This window comes from Pteropus vampyrus, unplaced genomic scaffold (genome assembly GCF_000151845.1).
Source record: "Pteropus vampyrus isolate Shadow unplaced genomic scaffold, Pvam_2.0 Scaffold50, whole genome shotgun sequence".
NCBI lineage: Eukaryota > Metazoa > Chordata > Mammalia > Chiroptera > Pteropodidae > Pteropus > Pteropus vampyrus.
The window spans coordinates 10,567,128-10,578,583 of record NW_011888831.1 but is presented as its reverse complement, the minus strand read 5'-3'; the positions used below and the strand labels follow the sequence as shown (position 1 = coordinate 10,578,583).

General features: G+C 44.4%; 2 protein-coding genes and 1 pseudogene across 2 annotated transcripts in view; 1 reads left to right on the top strand and 2 right to left on the bottom strand.

Moving 5' to 3' along the window:
- LOC111739358 overlaps positions 1-577 on the top strand; it is a 7,003-nt gene extending 6,426 nt beyond the window's left edge. The window contains exon 5 of the mRNA XM_023530379.1: positions 246-577. Within this exon, the coding sequence (XP_023386147.1) occupies positions 246-291 (46 nt within the window). The 3' untranslated portion in view covers positions 292-577. The remainder of the gene's footprint in view (positions 1-245) is intronic.
- A 2,293-nt stretch (positions 578-2,870) lies between these two features.
- LOC111739498 lies at positions 2,871-2,989 on the bottom strand (annotated as a pseudogene).
- A 2,017-nt stretch (positions 2,990-5,006) lies between these two features.
- LOC105291966 (C-C motif chemokine 2-like) lies at positions 5,007-6,958 on the bottom strand. The gene is made up of 3 exons (XM_011360043.2): positions 6,686-6,958; positions 5,851-5,968; positions 5,007-5,483 (listed from the first exon to the last, which is right to left on the bottom strand). Exons 1-3 carry the CDS (start codon positions 6,759-6,761, stop codon positions 5,378-5,380), a joined length of 300 nt encoding a protein of 99 aa, XP_011358345.1. The 5' UTR covers positions 6,762-6,958; the 3' UTR covers positions 5,007-5,377.
- Between the last annotated feature and the right edge of the window lie 4,498 nt (positions 6,959-11,456).

Genomic DNA, 11,456 nt, shown 5'->3' with positions numbered 1-11,456 from the left:
GACCTCAGAGTTCAGGCCAGGTAGAAAGAATAAACAGGACTTTAAAAGAAACTTTAACCAAATTTAAACTTGAAACTGGCGAGAATTGGGTGAGTCTCCTCCCTTTCGTCCTTCTGAGGGTAAGATGCACCCCTTACCTCCAAGGCCTCACCCCATATGAAATCATGTTTGAGAGACTGCCACCTCTTCTGCCCAAGATAGGGGTAGAAGAGGCGACTGAAATTTACCATTTCTCACTACTTAAGTCCTTATAGGCACTACACTCGGCAAGGGGAGAGATTCAACACTTAATCTCCGCCACCCGGGAGAGCCCTGGACAGTCACTTAAACCTTATAGCCAATCCCCTGGTGACTGGATTTGGGTAAAGAAGACCCTTGAGCCCCGCTGGGACGGACCCTTTCCTGTCATCCTCACCACTCCCACCGTGGTCAAAGTTGCTGGGAGACGTCATTGGATTCATCACACTCGCATCAAGGCTGCTCAACCACCACCAGAGACTGAGAAATGGCGTGTCCGCCCAACAGGAGACCCTCTCAAGATAAGACTCTCCCGGGTTTAATTATAATTAGATTAATTGCTATTAATAATATAAGAGGGAATCCTCATCAACCTTAACTACTAGAGAAAAAAATGCTGGATTTTGTGTCCTAGTTCATGTCATTCCTCAGGTCTACTTTTACTCTGATGAGGGCGGGGGCAAAAGCACTTCCAATATCTAGAGGCCAGAGTGAAAAGGGTCCCTATTTTAGTTCCCCTTTTAATAGGAATAGGGGTAGCAAGATCTGCTGCAGTAGGAACAGCAGCCCTTGTTATGGGAAGTTCCAGCTATAAGGCCTTAAGCCAACAAATAAAAAAAGACCTATCAACTCTCGAAAATTCTATCAATCACCTTGAGACCTCTCTCAATTCCCTGGCTAAAGTAGTCCCGCAGAACAGAAGAGGACTAAACCTTCTGTTCCTAAAACAAGGAGGTCTTTGCATAGCACTAGGTGAAACTTGCTGTTTTTATGCCAACCATTCTGGAATTATACGAGACAGCCTAGCGCTAGTAAGACAGAGGGTTAAAGACAGAGAAGAACGACTTAGGCGCGGAGAATCTTGGTATGAAGGACTTTTTAATAGTAACCCTTGGTTAACAACTCTCCTTAAGGCCATCACAGGCCCCCTTATTCTAGGCTTCCTGGGCCTTTTGTTCGGGCTCTGTGTAATTAATTGGATAACTGCCTATGTTAAGAAGCGGATACAGGCAGTAAAACTCATCATTTGTGCCACAACACTCCCTATGCATAGCTCTTGGCTGTTTTCTCTGCTTTCTCCACATCTTATCCATGCCTCTCTTTGAGGCTGATGATCCCAAGCTTAAATGGGAATGGCACACTCTAACCTGCTCTCTTCCTGAAACCACCTTATCCAAATGAAAGATTTTATGGATACTTTATTATTCAAAGCCTTTTAAAAATTCTGTGTCACTGCTTGGGATTGTGAAACAGTTGGATTTTTGAACTCTACAAGGTCCTAAATTTCTGGACTCCCTCTCACTCCTGCTTGTAAATTGACTAAATCAGGTCTGAACAAAGGACACTACAAGAGCCCAAGCCCGAGACTGCAGAACTGGCTGGCAATTCCAGCATCCTAAATGTGAGAGAACTTAGGAACACAGGACCCCATGCTCATGTGCATCCAGGTCTCCTGGAGCACTCATAAAGTGAGGGAATGGGAAGAAGAGCTCTCCCTCGTTTCAATATCCTAAGTTGAATCCTTGGGAGATGTACTGATGTTTTGAAAGGAAAATTAGGAACTATTTGATGCACAAAATAAGTCTGTAACTTATAGGCCCACCGATGAAAGGTGTCTTGCACAAAGTTATCTCAGAATTTATACACCAAACCAGGTCCAGATGTCAAAGGCCAGGTCAGAGTGCCCAGCCACCTACTGTAAACCTTTTCCTGGTCTCTAGCAGTGATAGTCTGAATAATGCCCTCCTCCCAAAGAGGCCCGCATCTTAATCCAATCCCTGAAATCTGTAATATGTTACCTGACATGGCTAAAGAAGCTTTGCAGATATAATTAATTTAAGGATCTTGAGATGGTGAGATTATTTTAGATTATCCAGACAGACCCAGTATAATCAAAAAGGTTCTTATAAGATGGAGGCAGGAGGATAAGAATCAGAGACAAGATATGATGACAGAAGCAGATAAGGATGTAGAGTGGAGAGTGGTGGTTGGGGGGAGCGGGAAGAGAGAGAGAGAGAGAGAGAGAGAGAGAGCGAGAGAGCGAGAGAGAGAGAGAGAGCACGCGCAAGTGAGAGAGAAAGAATTTTTAGAGCTTTGAAGATGGAGGAAAGGGGACCATGAGCTAAGGAATGCAGAAAGCTTCTATAAATTGGAAAAGCAAGAAAACGAATTCTGCCCTAGAGTTTCCAGAAAGAATGCAACCCAAATGACTCATTTTAGACTTCTGATCTCTAGAACTTAAAATAATATCTTTGTGTTGTTTTAAGCCATTAAGTTTATAAGTCATTTGTTACAATAGCAAAAAGAAACTAATGCAGATTTTCATATCTGTAAGTAGGGTGTTACTTAACCAGTAGTAAAAAATGTAAAAATAACTTTGAAATTAGACAATAGGCAGAGGCTGAAAGAATTTTGAGCATGATAGGAAAAGCTCTTGTTTCCTGGAATAGACTGTCGGCAGCAACAGGAAATGAATACATTATACATGGCATATTCTCTCCTGAAACAGGGTCTGTTACCAATGCTTCATGCTAACAGTTTCATCAGGCAAGGAACAAGGAATCCCAAGCTTAGCTTAGGGAAAAAAGTGAATTTGAGATTTCTTAAAAATGAATAGATGCGATTTTATTATGTATGTACAGCACTTGGTCTTCCTAGGTGGTCTCCCATCCAAGTACGAACCAGACCCGACCCTGCTTAGCTTCCGAGGTCAGACAGGTTTGGGGATGTTCAAGGTGGCATGGCCGTAGACCTAAATAAATATGGTTTTAAAAGAGAATGTGAACAGGTTATTTGGGGACTTGAGCACTTGGATCCCCCCTTTCTTGGTCTCTTCTCCTTCCAGACCCTCCAGTTCAAACTGCCTGGCATTAGAGAGCCTGCTACTCAGTAAACTATACGGTAATGTCTCATTGGTTTACTCTCCACTCCCTTTTGGCCCCTTGGCATCCACTGCAATATGAGATTTACTCCCAACTGGCAATCAAGGCTGCAGACTGGAGAAGAGGAGAAGAGGCAGGGAGGGCTGTTGGACCTGGCACAAGGGTCAGTGAGTTCCATAAACAGAGGCTAACAAGTTATCTGCTGACTGATGTATCAGGGCACTTTGGAAATTATTACTTGAAGCTTCGTAGGAATCCCTCAGCCTGAATCAGGGACACTGGACCAGTTCAAAATACAGAAGCAGAATCACTTCTCTTCCTCTCCAGGTCCAGCTGGTAGAAATTGAAGTTTTCTAAGAGACATACTCCCAGATCTTAGAACCTAGGTTCTACTGGATTCCTACTGTAATGCATTATCATCCTTATTTTATTGATGAAGACTCAGAATACCCAACCTACCCTAAGCGACAGAATGACTCAGTGCCAGTTCTGGGATTAGAACCCAAGTGTCCTTCTTGCCTGCCAAGGTTCTCTCCAGTACCTCATGCTGCCAAAGGTACTGCCTGGTCCAGCTTGACCCAGTGGCCAACTCCCCACCAGGTTGGGAAGGTGAGTACCATGCAGAATTTATCCAATAGGGCAATATATCTGCTTTTCTTAGTGGAGAAACTGTACCCAAGTGGGTCAGATGTCTTAGAGATAGGTCAAGTGCCATGCAAGGGAGTACAGACTTTCAGTAGACATTGAGGAAAAAGAGACCTATCTATCTAAATGGATGATCCTGGCCCCCTGAAACTGGGATGGGGGATAGTGATGGAGAAAGGTACATTCTACTTTCTGGGAAGTTGATCCCTTAAAGTGTGGGTTGAAGAAGAAACTTCTGTATGTTAGGTCATAGGTCCTTCTCCTCTATCTACAACATTCAACATTTCACCCTGCCTTGCTCATTCTTTTCCAGTGCTGCCTCTTTGTCTCCCTATTCAAGCCCTCATCATCTCTTGCTTAGACCATGGCAGTAACCTCTCCCCTGTCCTTACTTATCCAGGTCTGCATGAAGCCAATAAGTTACATTTCCTGAAACTCACCTCTGAACCTCTGAGCATGTTAGGTCCTTCTTCAGTGGACCAATATTTTCAGCATCTCCTTTTAACCTGTGAGGCTGAGTACTAACTCGCCAAATTGGCATTACAATCCTTTATTCAACCTTCCTTTCTAAACTTCCCCATCACTTGACATAGACATAGAGCCCAATTCCCATCTGATTGGTTTTTCTTCCCGTTTGATGTACGTGTTATCATAATTTTTACCTTTAGGTACTTGCTTCCACTCTTCTTTCTCATTTCTTTAATGATCTTATAACTTTTTTAGATAAAAACCTCATCATCCCTCAAGGATAGAGTCATATCCTCTTTATGAAATACTAATCTAACCATCTTACTGATGTTCATTTAAGTCTTTCCCTGATTTCCCAATATCTGCAGTATCTATACTACTCCAAGTTGAAGGATTATTGAAGGAAAAGAGATTGAGGGTGGGTACTCTAGTTAGGGGGCAGTCACAATATATTATGGGAGCGATTATAGGCTGGGCTCAGAATCTATGAGAAAAGAAATAGAGGTGGGGTTCTTGCTAAACAGGTGACAAGGGTAGTTGACATCTGAGCAGGTGGTGTCTGGGACTGGAGGGGTAGTGGTGGAATGCCCGACTGGGTCTTGCCGTAAAGATTCTTCTGTAAGCGCTCAGGTGAGCACATCCAGTGGAAAAGACCAGGGCAATCCACATTCTCACTCTTTCAGAACATGATCCTTACCCTCTGAAACCACACTCCTCCCTCATCCCCTGATACGCAGCCATTTAATTTCCCTTGAGAAAACACAAAAAGTCAGGTTTTGTAAAAAAATATATATATTGTCCAATAGTTACATCATATACATTTCCACAATAACATTTTTGGCATTAATGTGGGGCATTAATGATTTTTGTAAGAACCATCGTACCATCTTGAGGTGGAATTTGAGTTCACAGAAGAAAGCAATTAGTTTAAGTCTTCATATCTAAAACATACCAGTATTCGTGGAAGATAAAAATTAAAACATCAATAACTTAAATAAGATTAGCATTACTTAAGGCATCATGTTTCTCATCAATAAACAAAGTTCACACTCTTTGAAAATATAATAAAATAATGTCAGAGGACATTTAGTGAAAGCCAGAAGAAAATAAATTAGGTTCAGATTCTTGGGTTGTGGAGTGAGTGTTCAAGGCTTTGGAGTTTGGGTTTTCTCGTCTAGGTGCTTCATGGAATCCTGGACCCACTTCTCCTTGGGGTCAGCACAGACTTCCTTGGTCAGTTTGGTCTTGAAGCTGTGGGAAGAGTGGGGCACAGTTAGATGGAGTTCTGTTGAGATTTCAGCCTAGCAGTGCAGCTCACTCTACCCTAAGGAGCTGCCATGAGAACTAGAGGAGGAAGGAAGGAACCCAGGGCAACCTGCTCCTACAGATGTCTCAGTTGAAACTTCAGGCTAAAGAAATTCGTATGGTCTGAATCAGCACTCAGATAGAGAGTGATGTTGGGAGTCACTTGATCTCCCGTGGCCTCAGTTTTCCCACTGGGCATCTTTGGATATTGGATTAGATGGTATAACTTTCTGACTATAAGATTGTGAAGCTTCTTTTTTTTTTTTTTTCTGAGGAAGAACTGGACCAGCGGGGAATTTGGTGCTCAACTTACATCACAGCTTCTTTGGGACACTTGCTGCTGGTGATTGTTCTGTAGCTCTGTAGCCTCTGCTTCGGGATCTTCTTACTGGTGAAGTTATAGCAGCAGGTGATTAGAGAACTAATTCCATCTAAAAAAGAACAAAGGAAAAAGCATTTAGTATGAGGTGTTCTGCCTATACCTCAGAGCTGTAATGATATACTGACTCAGTTTCCTGTTCTGTAAAATGGGTATACAGTGTTGATAACAAATCGAAGGAAGGGGTAGCTGTTAAAACTACCTTACTCCTGGAAGTGTCATTAGAAAGAGCTAATAATCCAAATTATCAGGGTTAGGGAAAATCAGTTTGAGGAACCTAGTTATGGGTCCCCCTTTAGGCTCCAAGTAATCTATGCTTGTTGATGAGTTTCCCTGATACCCACTGCCTCTGCTGAGCCATACCTCTGGAAGCTGGACTCAAGAAGCACAGTCCAGATCCTGGGTCTCCTCCTCTCCCTCCACTGTATCTGGAAATACCCTGCACACCTGCCACCAGAGGCCCCCTCTCTTTGATGACCCCAGTCTCCTAACACTGCTGAAAGGAGCTGGGCAGTAACTGCACTGAAGGTGTGTTTCCAGAGCTGGAGTCCTAGAAGGAGCTGGATTTGGGGTTCACAGATGGATTTCTCACCCAGGCTCTGCCCAGGAGCAGCTGTGTGATCAGGATCGCTCTATTCTTCTCTGAGTTTCCTGACTTTGTAAAAGCATTTGTTAAAGTGAGGCTGTGGGTATACCTTCTGCTCTAATGGCCTATGATAACCCCAAGATGGGGTGATGTGCTTCAAAGGGAAATAAGGAAGAGGTTTACCTGGCTGAGCAAGCACCTGGGTGCTGAAGGCGGCCACTGTGAGCAACAGGCACAGAAGCCCTGCAGAGACCTTCATGGTGGAGGATGAGAATGAGGATGAGAGAGAGCTTCAGAGTGTGAGTTGTTGGTTTCTGAGTTTGCTTCCAGCTCTCTGCTCCTCTGGCCTCTCTGCCTGCTTTTTATTGAAAGCCAAATGGGTGGAGCAATGCTTGGCTCAAGGCGACATCCTCCTTAATGAATGACGAAGTGGAATCTTCAATGTGCTGAGCAAGTGTAGCACCGTGGGAGGTTTCCAGGAAACAGGGAAGGGAAACTGGGTTGGGACTGGGCACTTTTTCCATTCATTACTGAGGCCAAAAGAAGTGTATGGCGTGGGGGGGCAGGGCGGGGGGGGGTGTTGTGTGTCGGAGCACAGTTATATCTAGAGCGACCACAAACATGAACAAAGTGGATTTTTCTTAAGGGTTCCGCTTTCTCTGAAGTGAAAATTCTGCAAAAAGAAAGAACACAAGGAAGCAGAAGTCAAAGGTGAAATAGAAGCATCTCAGGATCACCTCCCGGCCCACCTTCAGGTAACAGTCCAAGGGGCCTTCAAGCCAGGAGGGTGCCCTGAAGTCAAAAGCATACGAAATCCATTTTTTTCTTTAAAATGCAGTTGGTAATTGAAGCTTAGCAGAACTATAGGATTTTGTAACCATAGAATTGAATTTTAAGAATCGTTGGAATCTTGGAAGAAGCCCTGTAGTGCTGCAAAATAAATACCCACGTGATACTCATATGGTGCTTCCTCTGTGCCAGGAGTATTCTAAGCGCTTTACAAATGCTAATCTTTCAATTCTCCAACTCCATCTAGTATTGTTCATTCCTATTTTATAGACCAGACACCCGAGGCACAGAGGGGGTAAGTAACCTGCTTAAGTTCCCCGAAGCAGAACCCTGTATCTGTGTTGTCACCGCTATGACATATTTCTGGATGGAATGTGCAAATGTCTTTCAACTGTCTGCCTGGTTATATATCTGTTCCCAGCATCTTCCCAAATAGCAGACACCTAAACGATAATCATGACACATTCCTTGTGGTTAAGTCACTACGCCTTTGGAACCTGAGGCTAGCACGGCAAGTGGCAGTGGGCAAGAATTGCGTCCTGCTATGGTGGCTGTTATCCCAGCTTCTTTCTGGATCCCCAGGGAGCGTGAGTGAGCAAAGGAACAGTATCATGGGAATTAGAATGCCTGCCTTCATGCTGCAGCTCTGCCTTAGATTTCCTCAGAGACCACAGAATCATGAGAATAAAAACCCAAAAGACCTTAGAATTCATTTCAGGGAACTCTTACCTTTTACAAATCTGATAGGATTCCTTGAGGCATGTTAGTGGCTGAGCCAGTCCTGAAATTCAGGCCTCTTGAGTCCCGCATTCTACAGCTTCATGCTTCTGAGCCTTGCTTTGCCTCTGCCCAGTAGGCATGGAAGGATCTAGCGATTTTTCTTTATTAAAAGGTCATTGAGACAATGTCTATAAAAAGTGCGGAGCTTCTTGGAAGACACACCTGACAATCACTACGTTGCTAATAAGAAATGGGTTATATTGAACAAATGACTGTGTCTGGTCAGAAGTAAGTGGTCAGTAATGGTGAAGAAAAGGAATAACTGGTGTTCCTGAGGGTCAGGTACTGTGCCGAGGTGCTTTTCAGCATTGTTGCATTCGTCCTCCAAACATCTTAACTTTCTTTGGTTGAAACTGAAGTTAAGTGTGACTTGTCCAGAATCTTTCAGGTAATAGCCAATGGGGCTGAGATTCCCTTCTGAGACACTTTGATGCCTGAACCCCCACTCTCAGACAATAGGCTCAATGGCTCATGCTGGATATTGGTTTCCTAGAGAATCCAAAAGCAAAGAATCTGCAGAGAGACCATTCCAGATTCTTGGATATCGTTCCAAAAAGACAGAATGACAGACGACAAATCAACTTGCATACTGCTTTGCTTATACCTCTCTCAAAGCCTTATTTTCATTCTGCCCGAATCTTGCTCCCCACCCGCCGTGTCGATACCTCTCTGTGTTTGGCTCAGTGCTCTCTATCAATGGCTTAATTCATTCACCTTGAATGAGTAAAATATTTTCAGGAATGAAGTCTGTGCACCTTCGTAAGTTATTCCAGACACTCTCACCTAAACTTCCAAGAAGTTTTTCCTCATATTAATGGAACCCTTCCCTAATCTATTAGTGTCCTATTCCATGGATTTAGGATTACATCCTGTTTCCCTGTGGAATGCAGGGAATCATTCTTTGGTTCCTGTCTAGGTTAACCAGTTAAAGCTGTGGAGATCTTTGAACTGTGCGGGCCCACTTATACATTTTTTTCCCCCCAGTAAATACTATAAATATATTTTCTCTTCTTTACGTTTTCTTAATAACATGTTCTTTTCTCTAGCTTACTTTATTGTAAGACTATAGTTTATAATACTTATAACTTACAAAATATGTGTTCATCGACTTTATATTGTTGGTAAGGCTTACTGTCAATAGTAGGATATTAGTAGTTAAGTTTTTGGGGAGTTACAAGTTATATGTGGATTTGCATGGGAGAGGGGTGGTAACCCCAGCATTGTTAAAGCGTCCACGGTATTCTTTCCTGGTTCAGTCACATTGCTATCACTTCTAGCATCTTGGAATCAGAGGACCTGTAGGCATCATGTACTTCAACCTCCTCTTGTTACGTGAGGAAGCCATATTCTAGAGAGGAAGGCCAATCAGCCCGTGGTCACACTGAAAAGCTTACTGGCTTTTCTGAGTATATAGACAGACTTCTGAGTATGTGAAGCTATGTCTCTACCTCAGAGAGAAATCATCATTTTTGGAAAGTGCCTTGGCCATTGCAGTGTCCAACAGTAAACAGATCAAAGGTGAAAGGGTGTGAATCAGAAGAGAAAGTCTCTGGAAAGGGATAGCCATCTCCCTCCCACTTCTGCTCTATCAAGAAGAAATGCTCTCCTCAGCTGGCAGGTCAGTCACAGTGTGGGAGAAATGAGTGGAAATTCCCTCTCTGAGGCAGCTTTGGAAGTTCCCAGATCCTGTGAAAGAGAATCTGCTTGACGGAGTCTGCATTCCAGATTCTGGGCCTGGAGCCAGGGACATCTCATGCAGTCTGGGTTGGGCCCCTGCTCAGGGATGAAACAGTCAGGGAAAGGGCGTGGGAGGCAGAGCCAAGGTTTTGCTGCTCCCTAGAATCCCCCGTCCCCTTGGGGCCCCCTTCTTATCAAATCTTAGATGAGAAATGAAAAAGTTCTTCTTGGTGAATAATCCTTTCTTCCTTCCTTTCAGTGGGCTGCCGCACCCCCTAACCAGCATCCTACACGTGGGCCTTTGTCATCTCCCAAGACTCTCACTCAGTGTTAGGGGTGAAGAAAGGGGAAACTAAGAGTCAGCTTTCTAGAAATATTAGAAGCCCACACCTCACCCTCTGCCCTGGCCCCTTCCGAAGTTCACTTGCTCCCCTTCCCCATCTAGCACAGCCTTCACCTATTTGCGGACGCTGCCCCCACCCCCACAGGCCCTTGACTGAGACCCATCAGGTCCTTTCCAGATGACGTCCCCAGGTCTTTCCTTCAGCCTCTTCTATTCTCCAGGTTAATTATGAGCTCCAGGTAGACAGAAGCCTCTTTCCCAACTCTGTAATCCTTTGCCTTTCAAAGACTAGAAATTCATTCTTTATTCTTACCCAGAGTGTCAGATATGAACAAAATCTTAGAGGTCATCTTCCTGTTTCACTGACGGGGAAACTGAAGTCAAGAAAGAGTCGGTGACAGGCCCGAGGTGACTAGTAGACACATGGAAGAGGCACATGACTAGAAAACACATGTGGTAGTTTGTTCATTTCTGGGCTCTCGGTGTAGCACCCTGTCTTACATACTGCACAGGCTCCTTACTACAACACTTATGCAGTCAGCATCTACTCTACGCAGAGCCTAAGGTAGGGGACTGGGGGCGAGGGTCATAATTGAACTAGACATGAAGCATGCTTTCCAGAAGAGATGATAAAGTAAGATTCCATAGGAAGTAGAGCTGAGTTTATAAATAAACCTGAGCAGTGTAGTCACCCCAGGATTCTGGCATTTCCTGTGTTCTGGGATGGATGTCCCCTAGGTCTATTTGCTCGAGGCAGCCAAGGGTATGGGAGGGAGTAGTGGTAGGGATAGAGAGTTATGGGAAGTAAAAGGGAAGACTCACTTGCAATGGCCTTGGTTGGTTGGGGTGGTGAGTGGTGTTTCAGCCAAGTGAGGGCTTGTCATTAAGGCTGTCTTCTGGGCCAGCCCTCATAGACCAGCACTGAAGCGCTATGGTGAGGGGGTTGCTGTAGGTGAGGGGGTTGAATTTGAGTAAACTGTTAGGTTAATGGCAGTGCGAGACACTCCACAGCTTCCTTGATAGACTACAGCCAAGGGTAGCAAAGAAGGGGAGAAGCCACTTTCCTCACCTGGGGCATGTGTTGCCCAAGGTGGCCTGAGTAGTGAGATGAAGAGGTCAAGGGGACTGGTGAGCACATTTGAGGTACCTCATGAAGGCACTGAACTGGAGGTGTCTTAGGGAAACAGAGCAGGTGATGGAGACAGAGAAACACTGTTTTGACAGCCTTTCATTGAATCCTTATCATAGTACCTGTGCTGAGTCCACCTGAGAGAAACTCAAGTGACACAGAATTATTACAGTCGCGGGAGAGATGCAGAGCTCTGAGAGCCCCAGCTAAGGGGCTCAGGGAAGCCTTCATGGTGG

Excerpts from the sequence above, each read along its gene's own strand:
- LOC105291966 (XM_011360043.2), bottom strand. The coding sequence starts at position 6,761 with ATGAAGGTCTCTGCAGGGCTTCTGTGCCTGTTGCTCACAGTGGCCGCC. Across the intron at positions 5,969-6,685 it reads CCAGGTGCTTGCTCAGCCAG|ATGGAATTAGTTCTCTAATC; the intron begins GTAAACCTCTTC and ends GTTCTTTTTTAG. Across the intron at positions 5,484-5,850 it reads TGTCCCAAAGAAGCTGTGAT|CTTCAAGACCAAACTGACCA; the intron begins GTAAGTTGAGCA and ends CTCTTCCCACAG.